Genomic DNA, 16,249 nt, shown 5'->3' on the forward strand with positions numbered 1-16,249 from the left:
CCTCCCGTAAATACATGCAGTACAAAACTAGAACAAAAAAAAGCACAAACAAACGAGAAACCACAGAATGGCATGCTGCATGTGTTGGCAGAGGAGTGAGCAAGCAGACAATGGCTTGGAAGGCGTCTGCTCAGCTTTCAGCTTCCGGTTGCAGCATGACCCTATAAGCAGACACCTTTGAACCCTCAGTGAACTGGATCCAGACAGGACTATGGGGAGGGAGAGGCTGGTCCAGCCTCAACCCTGACAAGAGTCTTCTTCTCAACTCACAGCAACTACACTGTGCTCGGGACAGAAACTCCTAAGACACAAGGTTTCTGGGCATGGAAGCTCACACTTCAGTGGAGGTGATGCAGGGCAGGGCAGGGCAGGGCAGGGCAGGGCAGGGCAGGGGTGGCGGACAATCAATGTATACAGAGCAGTCTGATACATATGAGGAGAAAGTTCATGATGCTGACAGGGCAGGTAACAGGTATGGGAAGGATACAGCCATGGGACCAGCAGGGTGATGCTACCACAGACAGAGGGGACAGGAAGTATGAAGGGCTGGTCTAGGTGGAGGGAGGGAAGAAGGATGGTGAGGAGAGAGGTGGAGGAGAAGCCAGATCTGACAGGTCCAAGATACATGAGCTGTATATATTACACGTGGTTAACTAATTGATTAATCTGATGTGGACAAGCGCTCTACCAGCTTACACCCCAGCCCATTATACGGCCTTCTGATGACACATGATGGTTCAGCTCAGGGCCAGCACTCAAGAGGCTGAGGCAGGAGGATCAGGAATTCAAAGCCAGCCCAGGATACACACTGAAACTCTTTCTAAGAAACAAATAAATAAAAGCAAATGGCAGCTCAGGACCCAGGCCTGACGCTGAGGGGCAGTGGCCGCCATCTTTGACTTATTTGAACCACTATTTTTAACCCAAGGAGCCTTACTCATGAAGGGGCTCCTCTGTGAGAGTTCCTGACAGATCCTCTCATGCTAGGAGGCATGAGGGAATTTGGGAATTGGTCACAGCAGGATGATTAAGAAAAGGAAGAAAATGAAGACACTCCCCAAGTCCCCAGGCAAGGTGTCTCACCCAGCCTCACGTCAGGCCATCAAACGGGGCCAAATACCAGAGGCCTCCAATATCATAATTGCAATATTCCACCAGCCCGCTCTCTCAGTGGATGGCATGGAGGCCAGCACAGGAGCATCTGTGCGGAGGGCCATTAGGGGTCCCTGACAGATGTGTCTCCCCCCCACCCACCCCACCCCAGCTACAGAGGAACACCCGTGGCTTTCTTCCTCCCAGACAAGGATTGATGAGGATTCTCCAGAGCTCTCAGACAGGCAAGGAGAGGCTGCGGACCTTTTCCCAGCCTGCAATTTATCTTGGGAGGGCCATTCACATCACTTGTTACAGGCCGGATTATGCTCTGACCTGGCACATTAATCTCTCCGAATAAAATAATAATCATCAAGGAAGGAGCTGGACAGTTGCCAGGGAGGCATTAATAACTGTCACCATACCTCAGAGGTATGGGAAAGGGTGTCAGGGCCCACATCCACCCCCTGGTCCAAACAGTGCCATCTGAAGGGGAGGTAAGACCCTCTAGCCTGGATTGGGGGTAGACAAGGATTTTGTATCCATGAACCTGACTCTTAACTAGTTCAGAAGAGCTCACTAAAAAACCTAGGACATTAAAATCACTCAGGAAAACCATATTTGCATTCCTACACGCTAGAGACTCCAAGTAGCATCACTCACACTAGTCAGAAGTTGGGATGCAGCTCAAGTCCCTCAAAGAACAAATGGCTAAATGAACGTGTGGGATGGGAAACAGTCATGGAAAGAATGAAGGTTGAGCCATGCTACTGTGTGATGGTGGTGTGTTTTCTTGTGTGTGCGTGAATATGCATGCATGCATACATGTGTGCCTCTCTGTGTGTGCGCGCATGTGTGTGAAGGGTGTGTGTAATGCACTAATATGTGGGGTACTCTGAAAGAGAGGGCAGGAGGGATCTTAGGAGTTATCCTCTATCGCTCTCTTTTTTTTCTGCCTGACAGAGTCTCTCACTGAACTGGAAACTCGCTGTTTTGGGATCTGTCTGTCTATGCCCTGCAATGTTGGGGTTACAGGCACCTCAGTTCTGCCTGATGTTCCTGTGGTGCTAGGATTTGAACCCAGGACCTATTACCCACTGAGCCATCTCTTAGTCCTGTTTTGCTTTGTTTCTTTTGAGTAAGGTTTTACTGTTCCCAGGCTGGCCCTGAGCTTTCGATCCTCCTGCCTCTGCCTCTCAAAGGCTAGGATTCCAAGTGTGTGGGCTTTATCAGCCTATGCTACAATGCACATGAACTCAAAGACGTGAATGTTGGTTAACAGCTAGGACAAGATTCTGCATGTAGGAAGTACACAGAGTGGGCAAATCCACAGACAGAAGGACTGACGGGAGGAGCCTGGGGTGGCTGCTTCATGAATACAGGCTTCCCTCCAGGGTGATGGCAACATTCTGGAACTACACAGGGGTGCTGGTTGCACTGTCACCGTACAAAATGTCACAGAATGACACCCTTTGAAATGGTTAGTGGTTAATTTTATGGGAATTTTACCTCAAATAAAATATTTTAAAGGTCTAAGACAACTAACTGCCCTTGCCTTAAGAGACCCCTGTGCACAAGGACAGCTGAGAGAAGGGCCCTGCTCGTGGAGGGCTGAGCCACACCCCCTCTTCTGTGACTGACCTGTGGTCATGACAAGGTCTACAGTCTTTGCTACATGACTTAGTTCAGTCTGTGTGATGAGAGGTCAGAGCCCCTCCTCCCTGGGGACTGATGAGACCAAAGACGGCAATGTGCTGGGAGACTCTAACTGCCATCAAGAAGGGCTTTGTCCAGTGTTTGCCTGAGATGTCCCCTGTGCCTTCGACACAGCCCACCCCAGCAGCCTCTCTGTAGAGTTCTTGAACAAACAGCCTGCCGGAGACACTGTTCAAGAGGACAAGGCATATGACAGTGGACACTACTGTGTGTCACCACAAATGACGGAACATGAGCTGCAGGGAGGCCCTCCTGCCTCTGGTGTCACACTCTGCCACTGCCTACTGTTGGAAGCAGATGGGCACAGAGTTTATGTCCACCCACAGTAGAAAGTCACAGCGTTCAGACTTGGGGGTAACTTGGACGGGGTGACTTCCAGTCACCCAGAAGTCACAGGAACAGTCCTGACTGCTCTTCAGTTTCTGACTGTAGTCCTGGGCAAGTCACCAACCCCTCCTCCCCGTATCACCGTCACCAAACCCCTCTGTACCACCATCACCAACTCCTCCGTATCACTATTACCAACCCCCCCATACCACCGTCACCAAACCCCCCTGTACCACCATCACCAAACCCTCCTGTACCACCATCACCAAAACCCCTGTAGCACTATCACCAACCCCCCTGTACCACAATCACCAAACCCTCCTGTACCACCTTCACTAATACCCCTGTACCACAGTCACCAAATCCCCCTGTACCACAGTCACCAAACCCCACGTACCACCATCACCAACCCCCCCGTACCACCGTCACCAACCCCTGTACCACTGTCACCAAATCCCTTGTACCACAGTCACCAAACCCTCCTGTACCACTGTCACCAAAGATGTGAGAAGGGGTGAGAGTCATGATGAGATCAAGTCCACAAGCAGCAAATGCCAAGTGCCCTATAGGTGGCTGACAATAGTCACCAGGATGGGCAGGGAAAATGACCTCTACTGACAGTCTGTCCTCAGGGTCATTCAGCATCAGTTGCGAGCTCTGGTAGGGAGTCTGCCTCTCCCGCCTTCCAGGCTGACCCTGCAGACTGTATAGAGCCAGGAGGCTCCAGCAGTGATGAGTGCTCCAGTGAAGGGGGTGGTGGTAGCTGTGTCTGCTGGCTTCTGCCCTAGTTCCTCCCTAGCCTGCACTGCTGTGCTCCAAGCCTGGCTGTGGGACAAGAGAAGAGTCTTGAAGGTGGAATGCCCTGTGCCTGCAGGCGGCTGGCCAAGGCCTGTATTCCTGTAGGAAGTGGCCTATGTTGTCCAAGCAGCTGATGGCTGCAAGCTATTCTTGGCTGAGGATATGGCCTCCATGAGGAAACAGGAAAGTGGAAGCTTCCAAAGCCCTGGCTTTTCTAGTCTCGGAGTACAAAGCCACCATGCAGTAAATACGAAGACTGAGAAAGAGGCACTTGCCAGGACTCTGAACATAAGGAAAAACCCCTGGATTAGGTGTCGTGAAGATTAAGTCATATACCTGGTGCAAGTGGAGCACCCCAACTCAAAACGACAGCATCCCAAAGGCCCCCAAATCTGCAACTGTTTGAGCTCAGACATGAAGACATACACAAGTAGGAAATTCCTGCACCACCCTGACCTCCCATGACACACCGCAAGGGAAAGCGGGTGTGCCAACAAGATTGTCTGGCGTGGGTGAGACAGGTGAATTCCATGTTTATGCCAACAAGATTGTCTGGCGTGGGTGAGACAGGTGAATGCCATGTTTATGCCCAGATCACATTCCCAACATACCTCCTTATGAATATTCATATAGTCTAAAAACTGAAAAACAAAAAACAAAACTGTGATCCAAGCATTTCTGATGGAGGACAATGAACCTGTGCCACGAAGCATTCCTTGTTCAGTTTCCCAGGCACCAGGCCCAGGCAAAGCACAATCTCTTTTCCAAAAGCAACCGCTCCTACGAGGTCAGCACCATTTCCAGCGGTAGACAGGTGAGAAGCTCAGAGAGGTTTCATTATCTGACCAACCTACACAGACAGAGAAACCTAGCCAGGTCCAGACATAAATGTGCCTGAGGCTGGAGTCCTTGTGTCTAACCACTGGCCATGCTAGTTTTGGGGGTCAAGTTCACGGTGTCTATAGGAATATGGCATGAACTAGACAGACAGAGGGCCAGTGTGGCGAGGCAGCAGCTCAGGGCTCCTAGTGCCGAGTGGTTCCTCTCCCTACTTCCCTCTCTCTCTGCTATGCTTCCTGACCCTGCTTTAGGGGACAAGGATGTGGCCTCACCTAAGAAAACCTCAAAGTCTTGCACTCACCCAAGTCAGTGCATGGTGGGGAATGGAAAGAAGCTGCTCAAAGTGTAACCCCTAGTAAGTTGGGTCAGTTGTCACTCAAGACTGAGGGCCAATTCAACCCGCTGTCCTCGGAGGTAGTGAGAGTGCTGGTCCTCTGAGCTCTAAGGTCATTCCTCAAGACCCCTGCATCTAGAAGCATCCTCTCCCCCCTCGCTGCTGCTCACCACAAAGCAGCACCACTCTCACTCCTGCCTCTGCCCATGGCAGACGTTACTAGTTTATCACAGAGCCATTCCCCTCTGAGAAGCAGTCACTTTTACAGAACGAGTTCGTGGACTGTACAGAGTCAAATACTGTGAGTATTACCCTTTTCTGAGAGATGCAGGACTCAAGAATGTGGACAGGCTTTGTGCTCCTTCCTCGGGTAAAATCAAAAGAAAACTGTCAAGGAAAGCTTTGAAGAGAAGGTACTGAGGGGTGCGGATGCAGGGGCATCATGGTGGGTGGAGGGCAGGCATTGCATTTGCTTTGCTTTAGTTCTCTCCTCCTCTGGGAGGTGCCTGGAGCCCCACACGTGCCTGCGCAGTGACTAGGGCCTCGGGGTGGCAGCAGCCAGAGCTTACCTTGGACTTAACAGCCAGGATGATCTTCGGCAGGGCAACAACGAGGCACTTGAGGGCGATGGTGATATACTTCAGCACGAAGTCGGCGATCCCGACGATCCAGAGCAGGTCAAAGAAGTCCAGGGTCTCCAGGTTGGGCTTCAGAAATATGAGGCTAGGGGTGTGGTCAGAGATTAAGTCACTTGTTTAGACCCTGGTCCTATCAGCTTTCCCTCAGGAGGGGACCTTGGAAATATCACCAAGGAAAGCACACTGGCCTTGGCATCATACCTCTGTGGCTGCTTCTCTGTCACTGACCTGCTGTGTGACCTCTCTGAGCCTGAATTCCCTGGAGGATTAAATGACAATATTGACTTGGACCATCATACAGGTCTCCTCCATTTGCATTTTGTTATATGTATTCTTGTGTGTTCAGGTGCATGCGTGTGCAGATCAGTGCCTGTATGTATGTGGGTGTCAGAGGTCAACTTCAGGTGTTCCTCAGAAGCCATCCACTTTCTCTTTTCCTTTTTGTTGACACAGGATCACTCGTTGACCTGGAACTCAGCAATCAGGCTAGGCTGGCTAGCTGGTGAGCCCCAGAGCAGCCAGTGCCCCTTCCTCCACCTCCTCAGAGCTCTGGAAATCAAACACGAGTCCTTGTGTTTGCCTACTGATGGCCACTCCCCCATCCTGTCACCCTCCCCTGTAGTTTTTTTTTTTTTAAGAAATTTTATCTATTTTTTTATGTATACAACATTCTGCCTCCATGTATGCCTGCAGGCCAGAAGAGGGGGCCAGATCTCATTACAGATGGTTGTGAGCCACCATATGGTTGCTGGGAATTGAATTCAGGTCCTCTGGAACAACAGTCAATGCTCTTAACCACTGAGCCATCTCTCCAGCCCTCCCCTTTAGTTTTATGTATCCAAGATAGTCTTCTTAGAAAGGATGGACAAGAGGAGGCGTGGCGGGGAAAGCCCTGTGCTCTGTGCTAAGGTCCTTACTTCATGGGTCTCATTAACCTCCTACCATAATGGGCTCTGCAGGGAGCATGGCTTAGCTCCACTTAGACTGGATAACTCTACAAGGGCGTTCAGGACCAGACCTGCATTCATATCTAGGCTGGTCAAATTAACTCAGTGTCATCAGCAAATCAGGGCTCACTCCCTCTTCCCTAGCATAGATGCCAGACCTGGATGATCACAGATGTACTACAGAAGACCCTGCCATACAGTGGTGATGGGGGGGGGGGCAACAGAACCCTGAGGCCTGTACTATCATCTATTCCATTTTTCAGATAAGGAAACAAAGGCATATGGTCAAGTTGTCAGAACACAGTCAAAATGACGACCATAGGGAACTGTGAGGAAGGCTCCAGGAAAAAGGCTTTTACCTCAGGTGCATTTTGTTTCCTGGTTATTCTTAGATGTGATTTTATGCCTCTTGCAACAAAGGTTTACATTTAATTTATAAGACAAGTTTATTCCCGTTGGATGTCAGAGCATAGCTATAGAATCCCATCTGGCGAAAGGATAAGCGGAGTGCTATCCTCAGTGTACCCTGAGTCCGGATACGGCCCTTTGCCTTGCTTCCCTGCTTTCCCAGATACAATCTATACTATGTGTTGCAGGTGAACACGAATGGAGTAGTCCCCCACTAGCTCAGAATTGGGTATAACAGAGGGTTCTTTATTTTGGGGGCAGACTCACAGATCACAGTCCTCTGTGCGAGTGGGGAACAGGAACCGAATCCAGCAGCCAACAGCGAATGAGCAAGCGAGCTCAGACGTTTTTTGGGTACATGGCTATGTCCAACCTGGTCCAGCATCTCAAAGGCCATTGGCTGAAGGGGTTTCCCCAGCAATGTGCCAGCCGATTGTATTTAAATTAGTGTGTCCTGAGAAAGTTCTGGGAAAGGGCTGCCCTGTTACTATTTAGTAAGTGTTTACTGGTGTTTGTTTACATACTTTTCTGAACCCAAACAACCTTCCTTGGATCATCGTCTTCTTTGTTACATTAGCGTGTATGAAGTACAATGAAACTGGAGTAAGGCTGTCTGCAGCATTAGACTGTATTAGACTGTTGTCTGCCTCATTATTTCAGATCCTAAGATCCCAGGTCCAGCAGATAAAAGATCTGCCTAGGTCGCCTGAAAAGTAGACAGCAAGGGACAGAGGTGGATGCAGCCAGGCAACCTGGCTGTGAGGAATGCTGTTGATCAATTCACGCTGCACACTGCAGCTACTCACTGTGCAAACCTGTGGCACCTGTGCATGTCCAGGCACGATGTAGGCCCAGTGCACCTGTCTGTGCCAGGCAGGTCACAATTTCATTTGCCTGTATGTGGTCCTGTAAGCTGCAAACCTATGTCGAGCACGCTGCAAACCCAGCGCGCTGTCTAGGACCCTGCATTTGGAATCTCATGCTCAGCTGCTATACTTATCTCACTGCAGGTACACAACTTCCAAACTGGTCCCTGTCCATGGCCCACACTTCGGCTCTGCTCTCCAGCGTCCCGTTCATAATTTCAACAGTAGTAAAGACATCTTGGCTCCTCTGTCATTCCAACCCTGATCTATTTACTTTGTTCATTTCACCTTCCCAAAGGTCCTAGGAAGGATGAGCAGGTACAAAGCTTATCCTGGTCCAAGCTAAGGGCACCTCAGCATAGAGAGGTGGAGTCACCTGCTCATGCTGCCTCAGCTAAAGTACGGCACTAGGATCAGAGTCAGGCTGGTGGACACTGGCTTCTCTCCTCTCATCTTGCTGGATTTGAGGCTCTGTGCAAGGGGCCAGCAAGGCTCCTACCTGCCTCCTCCATCACTGGGAAACTCACAGTACACACAGAGAGATGTTTTCTAAATGCCCAGCAAATCTAATGGGGCAGAGAGGGGTGCGGAGTAAGGCCCGTACTCTAGTATCCTGAGAGTCCATGCTGATAGTGCTTCCTGCTGACTTCAGCACCTCCCATCACAGCCCTGTCTCTGTGGGGCTTCTCGGTTCAGCTGCAGCGGCCATTCCTAGCCTCCAGGAACAAGTCTGAGGCACTGGCCTCACTCCCAGGATCTGCTCTCACCCTTTCCTGGGGACTTCAACCTCACTGGCTGATCTCCATCCACCTCAGGTAGACCTTGCTGCTGAGACATAGTCTTCCTACGTGGCTCAGGCTGGCCTTGAACTCACCATTCTACCGTTCAGCTTCAGCCACCCTAGTGAGGGGATGACAGGTATGTGCAACCCTCTGTCTGGATGACTTTTCTTCTTTGCTTGGTAGTGGTGGTGGCGGCAGTGGTAGCAGCAGTGATGGCAGGTGGGACAGCAATACATGTGTGTCTCCACGGCCAAGCCCCACGTCCACTCATCTCCGAAGTTGTCTTTGCTCATTAATGCGCTTACTGTTACTTTATTACAAGTCTGTCTTTTAGGTGCCACCAAGAATGGCAGTGAATGCATATAAAATATTAGGGGGAGGAAAGTGGATATTAGTATTTTTTTTTACTATTTTTTTAAAAAAATATTTGTTTGTTTATGTGTATGGAAGTGTGCCCCTGCATGAGTTTATATGCAATCCCTGCATGCAGGTGCTCACAGAGGCCACAGAGCATAGTGTCTGCAGAAACCAGTGTTGCAATCTGCCTGCTGTGCATGCTGGGGACTGAGCCTGGGTCCTCCACAGGAGCAGGAAGCTCTAACCATTGAGCCAGATCACAAGCCCCTATTTTTATTTTTTGAATGTTCTGCTATGTAGTCCAGGCTGGGAGTTAAAGGTCAACCCCAACTACATCTTGAGCTTGACTACATGAGATCCTGTTGCAAAAAAACAAAGTGCCCAGCTTCAAGTACTTCATTACAGTTCCAGGAAACAGCAGGCTTTGTGAGGCCTTTCCACTGTAACAACAGGAGTAACAACAGTGCTTGTGGAAACCACTCATATACAGCTGGATCTGTGCCCTCTCTGCCGCCCTCTCTGCCACTAGTCCCCTGTGTTGACAGTTTGACTCGGGCTCTGTCTGATGGAGGCACTGAGTCTGCATCCAAGAACACGATGATGCCTACAAAACAGCACAAGCGGGAAACTGGTCCCAGCTGCCGGGAAACTCCACCTCCTCTGCCCTTCAGCAGGACCTCAGCATTCAGGACCAGAGAGCACAGGACCAGCGCAGAGAGTGACAGCGTGGGTGCTTAGACTATCAAGACTACTCTCTCTTCCCCAGCTTCTCTCTTCCCCCACCTGCTGCAGGCATGTTTTTCACAGCAAGGGGGACCATGATAATTCAAGATTCCACCTTGAGTTCACACCCTGTCCAGAGCCCACCCCTGCCCCCAGGAACCCTTCTGTCACCCCGTAGTGAGAACATTCTGGTGAGCTTCTCCTAAGATTTCCCCTTTCCTACAACGAAGTGATGTTCACTCTGCCCACAGCACCACACTTTCTTCTTAATGGTTGCTGTTAAAATACCTACCCCTCAGGAAGGGATGCTGGGACATGTGTGATTTTTCCAACCTGTGGTAAAACCCGAGCAATGAGCAGACTGCTTCCTTGGTCATTTGTGTGTGTGGTTTCACGTCCACATCCACACTGTGTGTGGGGCTTCACGTCCACGTTCATACTGTGTGTGGCTTCATGTCCACGTTCACACTGTGGACCATTCTTACTAGCATCAATGTCTCTCACAAAACACCAGAACCAATTAAACAACCAGACATGGCTTCCTCTCCCCCAGGCCTGCCAACTACCTCCCCTCCTTTCTCCTCCCCTTCCCTTCCTACCTCCCTCTCCTTCTTTGAGACAGGTTTCCAACTTGAAATCCTCCTGCCTCAGCTTCCTTGTGCATCAAAGCAATATTCTGGATACACAGTCATCACTAGGTGACTGTGAAGGATTTGCTCCAGGGAGCCCCAAAGATGCCTAAATCTAAGGATACTTGCCTATAATTTGCAAATTATCTCACACACCCTCACGAGCCAAATTTCAGAGGACTTTTAATACCCCAAAATGTAATCTATGTAAATGCCAGTAAACATTTGTCCTGTTGTGTGGTTCAGGGTTTAGTAGCCTGGACAGAGCCTGCAGGCATTCAGTCCAGACTTAACTGTTTTCTGAGTATTCTGTATCTGCAGCTACTGCTCCACAGGGGCAGAACCCACAGCTGTGGAAAGTTGATAGTTCAATAAGATTATTACTAAAATTAATTCCACATGGTCTTACTCTTTGCCTTCTGGTGATGGTTGGAAAATGTGAGGTGGAATATCCACTGGTGTCCTAGGTGAATCTAAGTTTAATAAAGGCCCGAGGCTGGTGTCCTTGCTCATTTACAGTGTTCAGTTGTGCACCCCAAGTCTGGCGATGGCCCCCTCACCTGCTGTAGAGCTGCTGGGAGCTGAAGGTGTAGAGGACATACAGTGTGTTCCCTGCCAGGAAGGCCAGAATCCACAAGATGACCAGGACCGATCTCTTCTCCTGTACAAAGTAAAAGAACCGTGAGGATGTGGGGAAGCCAATGGTGTATGCAGCAGAACTTTCTAGAATGTTCTGGGATGAGTGGAAACTTCGCAGTCTCAAAGCTTTGAAGGAAGCAGGGCTGATGGTGAGGGGAAGGTTACTGGTGTCTTCCTACCTCACTGAGACTCACACAGAAGTGATAGGAAGGTGGATACCTGTTTGAAGAACCATCTAGAAAGGTCAGAGCTCACATTCACAGCAGTCTCTGGAGTGGCATTGGCCTGCATTTGACACACTCCCATTGGCTCCACCCCTCCTGGGAGCTGCCCAACCCAGGACAAGCTACTTAAACAGTTTCGTAGCAGCATCTACCGCACAGGTTCCTAAGAATGCGTGTCCATACACTACTTAGAGTGTTTGGCATGAGTGTCTGCTGATGTTAGGAACTGGACACACACTTGGCATGGCGGCACACAACTGCAGTCCTAGCACCCAGTAATAGAGACAGGATGATAAGAAGTCTGAGGTTGCCGGGCGGTGGTGGCACACGCCTTTAATCCCAGCACTTGGGAGGCAGAGGCAGGCGGATCTCTGTGAGTTCGAGACCAGCCTGGTCTACAAGAGCTAGTTCCAGGACAGGTTCCAAAAAAAACCACAGAGAAACCCTGTCTCGAAAAACCAAAAAAAAAAAAAAAAAGAAGTCTGAGGTCACCCTGGGCTGGGTGAGACCCTGCCTCAGAACAAGCAAACTAGGGCCAGTGAAATGGCTTTGCAGGTACAAAAGTCTGCTGTCAGGCCTGGGGTCTTGAGATCAATCCCTGGGACAAACACAGTGGAAGGAGAGAATCAACTCCTCTGACCTCCATTCATGTGCTCTGCCGTATGCCCCACCCCAATAAATAAACTGTAAAACAAACAACAAAGCAGTTAAGTGTGGCTAAGAGTTAGGCTGTGAAAGCTGGGAGCAGTAGCCACGCCTTTAGTCCCAGTACAGAGAGGCAGGTAGATCGCTGAGAGTTTGATGCTAGCCTGGTCTACAGAGTGACACCCTGTCTCTCACATATGCAAAGGCTCCTTTGTCTTTGCCCAGTAGCTTCTGGGCCTGACAGCAATCCCTGAACACGTCCAGAGTCTACAGAGAAGGGCAGGCTCCTGTCCTAGTGCCCTGGGAGGCGGAGTCCTGTGCTGTTGACCCTCCAAAGTCAGTTTCTTCCTGGCCCAGGGTGGCTGCTTTGCTGGAACAGATGATGTCATAGCTTTCCCACTGATCCTTCCTTGTGGTTTCAGTAAATGCCCCCCCCCCCCCCACTGTCTGAGACCTGACCCAGAATCCTGTGCTCTGCTGCAAAGCCCATTTCCAGAGAAAGAGCAGACAGACCCATCTCGAGGTTCCCATTATTCCAAGAGTCAAGGTTAATGACTGAGGAAGTGCCTCCAGGGGCCAGGAGTGGGTCAGTAAAGTGCTGGCTGCACCAGCACGAGTTTGATTCCCCAGCACCTACAGAAGAAGCCAGGCGTGGTGCTGCCTGGAGCTGCACTGGGGAGGCAGACACAACAGTGCCCCTGGAGCTCACTGGCACCAGCCTCGTCCAATCAGTGAGAGACCCTGTCTCTAGAGATAAGGTGGACAGCAATGGGAAGCCAGTACACAGATGCTGTCTCTGGTCTCCACACACGTGCATGTATGCATGTGCACACACATACCCAGAAACCACCACCAACTAACTGACAACTCTTGTCGGTGAGATTTGGCCCTTGGCAGCCCCTGCTCCCCCAGCTTAGATTAGAAAGGTCCCACAAAGGCAGGAGGGGAAGGAGGAGAGGCCAGGTTCTAAGCTTAAGGCCGTTCATGGTGGCCCTGCTCACAGAAAAGAAAACACGCATGTACAGTGTGTAATCCTGGCACTCGTGCTGGGGAAGGAGGATTGTAAGTTCAAAGCCAGCCTGAACTATGCAGAGGGCTAAGGGTCAGTCTAGGCCACATGGTGAGACTATGTCTCCTCCAGCGCCCCCCCCCCAATTCAAAACAAAATATGCATGTATAGACATAATATCATCTGTGTATTCATGGAGCTTAAGCATCCCAGGGGGCTGATCCATGGATCTATCTAGGCATTCTCTTGGTCCTTTACAGCTAAGCTCAGGCACCATGGTGATGACACTGCATTGACACAGGGCCAGTCCCCAGGTCCCTCTCTATGGGAGGTTGGTCACTCTGTAGTTTTTTTTATCAGAATAGTTGGCATGAAGGTGAATGGAATTATTGACAGTTCCCAGGTACCCACCGTGGGCCTGACAATGAATAGAATTATTGTTTTTCTTTTTAAGTGTGTGTGTGTGTATATGTTTGTGTGTGTGTGAGGGGGGGGGGTGTACTTGAACGGCAGGTGTGTATATACCGGAGCGAACATGTGGAGATCAGAGGACAACCCTGGGTATAGCTCCTCATCTTCACCTTGTTTGCTCCTCTGACCTGGGCCTAGGCAGGCCTGTGTCTCATCTCAAGTCTGCAGAGCTGTTAGCTGGGAAATCAACCACTTTGGCAGTCACAGGGACTCACCTTCAATGACACCTGCTCCCGGAGGGTGGAGTTTGCATAGGCGAAGGTGCTGGCCATCCCGATGCACACGGCAATACCTGTAGGAAGGGCAAGGTGACCTGGGGGACTTGTTGGCTTCCACCCACTCAGATCTCTCCAGCCTAGCCTAAGACCCTGAGCAATGCTGGGGAAAAAAAAAATCACCCAACATGTCCCTGGAGTTGACAAGTTAAGAATTGAGGGGGGAAAGACCAACTTCCAGGGATTAGGCTCCGAGGCACATTGGCAAGAATGCTGAGCCGTTCATCTGGGGAGTAGGTTTAGAGGAATGGGGGTAACTGTGTGGTGTGGCCAGACCAGAGTTCAAAGTCCAGCTCTGTCACTTCTGCTGTGTGAGTGCAAGCAAGCTACTCGCCCTCTCTGAGCCCAAGTTCCCTCTTCTATGTGACTGACAGACAGACAGACAGTTCACTGCAGCCACCTCACAGAGGGGCAGGCACACAGGTAACCTCCAGCAGTGACTGTGGGAAACCCTGTCTACTGTAGAACAAACCTGGAATGATTAGTGACACAGACACAGGAGGCCCCCGGGAAGCAAAGCAAAGCTAAGGGAGAAGATGAAACTCTCAGCCGCAGGCAGCGGCAGAGGAAGAATGGGATTGAACTGGCTTCCTCACCACTGTCTGCAGTCTGCAGCCCGGGCGGGCTAGTTCCTGTGGAATGACTTGAATGACTTTTAAATCCTGCTAGGACGTGACTGGCCTAGGACTGATTTCTAGTGTTAGGTGTTCTCGAGGACTCTCAGATCGACTGAATAGAAATGTTTCTCTTCATTAGAAACAGGTAAGAACGGTTAACTCTAGTCCTTTTTCTCTTCTTCTTTCTTCTTCTTTTTTAATACGTTCTTTTCTTTTTGGATTACACAATAAACAGGGCTGGAGATGGCTCAGCTGGTAATAAAGGTGCTTGCTACCAAGCCTGACAATCTGAGTTCAATTCCCAGAACCCACAGTGCAGAAGGACAGATCTAACTCCTAAAAAAATGTCCTCTGACCCAACAGGTGCCATTGTACATGTTTTTGTGCACATGTATGCACACATCAAACAAACAAATGTAAATTAAAAACAACCACATTGTTCACTGGAGCTGGGCATCATGGTGCATGTCTGTTATACCTATGACCTTAGCACCGAGGACACTGAGGCAGGAGGCACCAAGTGTGATGTCTGTTGAGCTACAGAGCTGATAATGAAAAAAAAAAACAACACTCGAGAATCACACAGCCGCAAGGTTGGGCTTATGGCACATTCTAGAATTCTAGCACTGGGGAGGTAGAGTTGGGAGGAGCCCTGCAAATTCAAGTTGAGCCCCAGCAACAAACATACAGTTATAACGACAGCCAAGGCTACAAAGAGACCTTGTCACAAAAAACAAATAAAACAAAGCAAAAACAAAAAATCCCTTAGACACAAGCTTGGCAGGATTCAGGGTGAGACTTGAGGACACGCTGGCTTCCATGTTTAGGGACAGCAGGGCAGAGCAGTGACATTGGGGCTCCAGAAAGGAGGGGGTGATAGAGCTGGCTAGAGCTCCAGAGAGTGGAAAATAAGAAACAAAAGTGGCCTCATCTTGAGATTTTCTTTTGTTGTTTATTTTTTAATTGTGTGTGAGCACCTGACTCTGAGCTCACGTGAGCACGCATGTGTGAGCACCTGACTGTGAGCACCTGACTCTGAGCTCACGTGAGCACGCATGTATGAGCACCTGACTGTGAGCTCACGTGAGCACGCATGTATGAGCACCTGACTGTGAGCACCTGACTCTGAGCTCACGTGAACACGCATGTATGAGCACCTGACTCTGAGCTCATGTGAGCACGCATGTGTGAGCACCTGACTGTGAGCACCTGACCGTGAGCTCACGTGAGCACGCACGTGTGAGCACCTGACCATGAGCTCACGTGAGCACGCACGTGTGAGCACCTGACTGTGAGCTCACGGACCATGCATGTGTGGTCAGGACAACCTTCAGGAGTTCTCTTCCTCCACCATGTGCTCTGGGGACTGAACTCAGCAAACTGGGGTTACAAGGCAAGCACCTTTACCCACTGAGTCACCTTGCTGGCTCTTGAAATTGTCATGTATGGGAAGAAACTATTGAGTCACAGCCATAATACTGCAGGGCAGAGCGGCGCCATCCACACTGCAGAGATCATCATGAAATGATGAGTATGTGCCAGGTACTTGGCTAGGTACTACACAAGTCACTGTCATACTGAGTACCTGTGATGTGCCAGGCTCTGTCAGGGGTGTGTGTATGTGTGTGCATGTGTGTGCTGGTCAGGAGAGAACCTGTAGGAGTAGGTTCTCTACATGGGTCCAGAGGACTAAACTCAGGTCATTAGGCTTGGTGCCAGGTGCCTTTACCTGCTGAGCCGTGCCGGTGGCTCTGGTTATTTGAATGTGTGGTGGTAATGAACAGAAATAACCACACACTTGCAGCGCTTCCTCCACGTGTTATATATGTGACCTCAAACACAGCCTCATCATGATTCCAAGAAGTATATCACCCTCAGCATTTGTGGGGAGTTCTGAGATCCCTGTAGACAC

The 16,249-nt window shown here is 50.1% G+C and overlaps 1 protein-coding gene across 3 annotated transcripts in view; it reads right to left on the reverse strand.

Moving 5' to 3' along the window:
• The window catches only part of Rnft2 (ring finger protein, transmembrane 2), a 55,778-nt gene that overhangs the window by 30,656 nt on the left and 8,873 nt on the right, over nucleotides 1-16,249 (reverse strand). For all 3 annotated transcript variants that reach the window (XR_005974058.1, XM_041649090.1, XM_041649091.1), the window contains exons 5-7: nucleotides 13,661-13,737; nucleotides 11,018-11,118; nucleotides 5,677-5,830 (exon numbers count right to left, since the gene is read on the reverse strand). Coding sequence is in view for 2 of the 3 variants with exons in the window: in XM_041649090.1 (XP_041505024.1) it covers nucleotides 5,677-5,830; nucleotides 11,018-11,118; nucleotides 13,661-13,737 (332 nt within the window). In the remaining variant the exon portion in view is untranslated. The remainder of the gene's footprint in view (nucleotides 1-5,676; nucleotides 5,831-11,017; nucleotides 11,119-13,660; nucleotides 13,738-16,249) is intronic.

The sequence above is a fragment of the Microtus oregoni genome, unplaced genomic scaffold, assembly GCF_018167655.1.
Source record: "Microtus oregoni isolate MIOR12 unplaced genomic scaffold, Mior012 000003F_ref0000135, whole genome shotgun sequence".
Classification (NCBI taxonomy): domain Eukaryota; kingdom Metazoa; phylum Chordata; class Mammalia; order Rodentia; family Cricetidae; genus Microtus; species Microtus oregoni.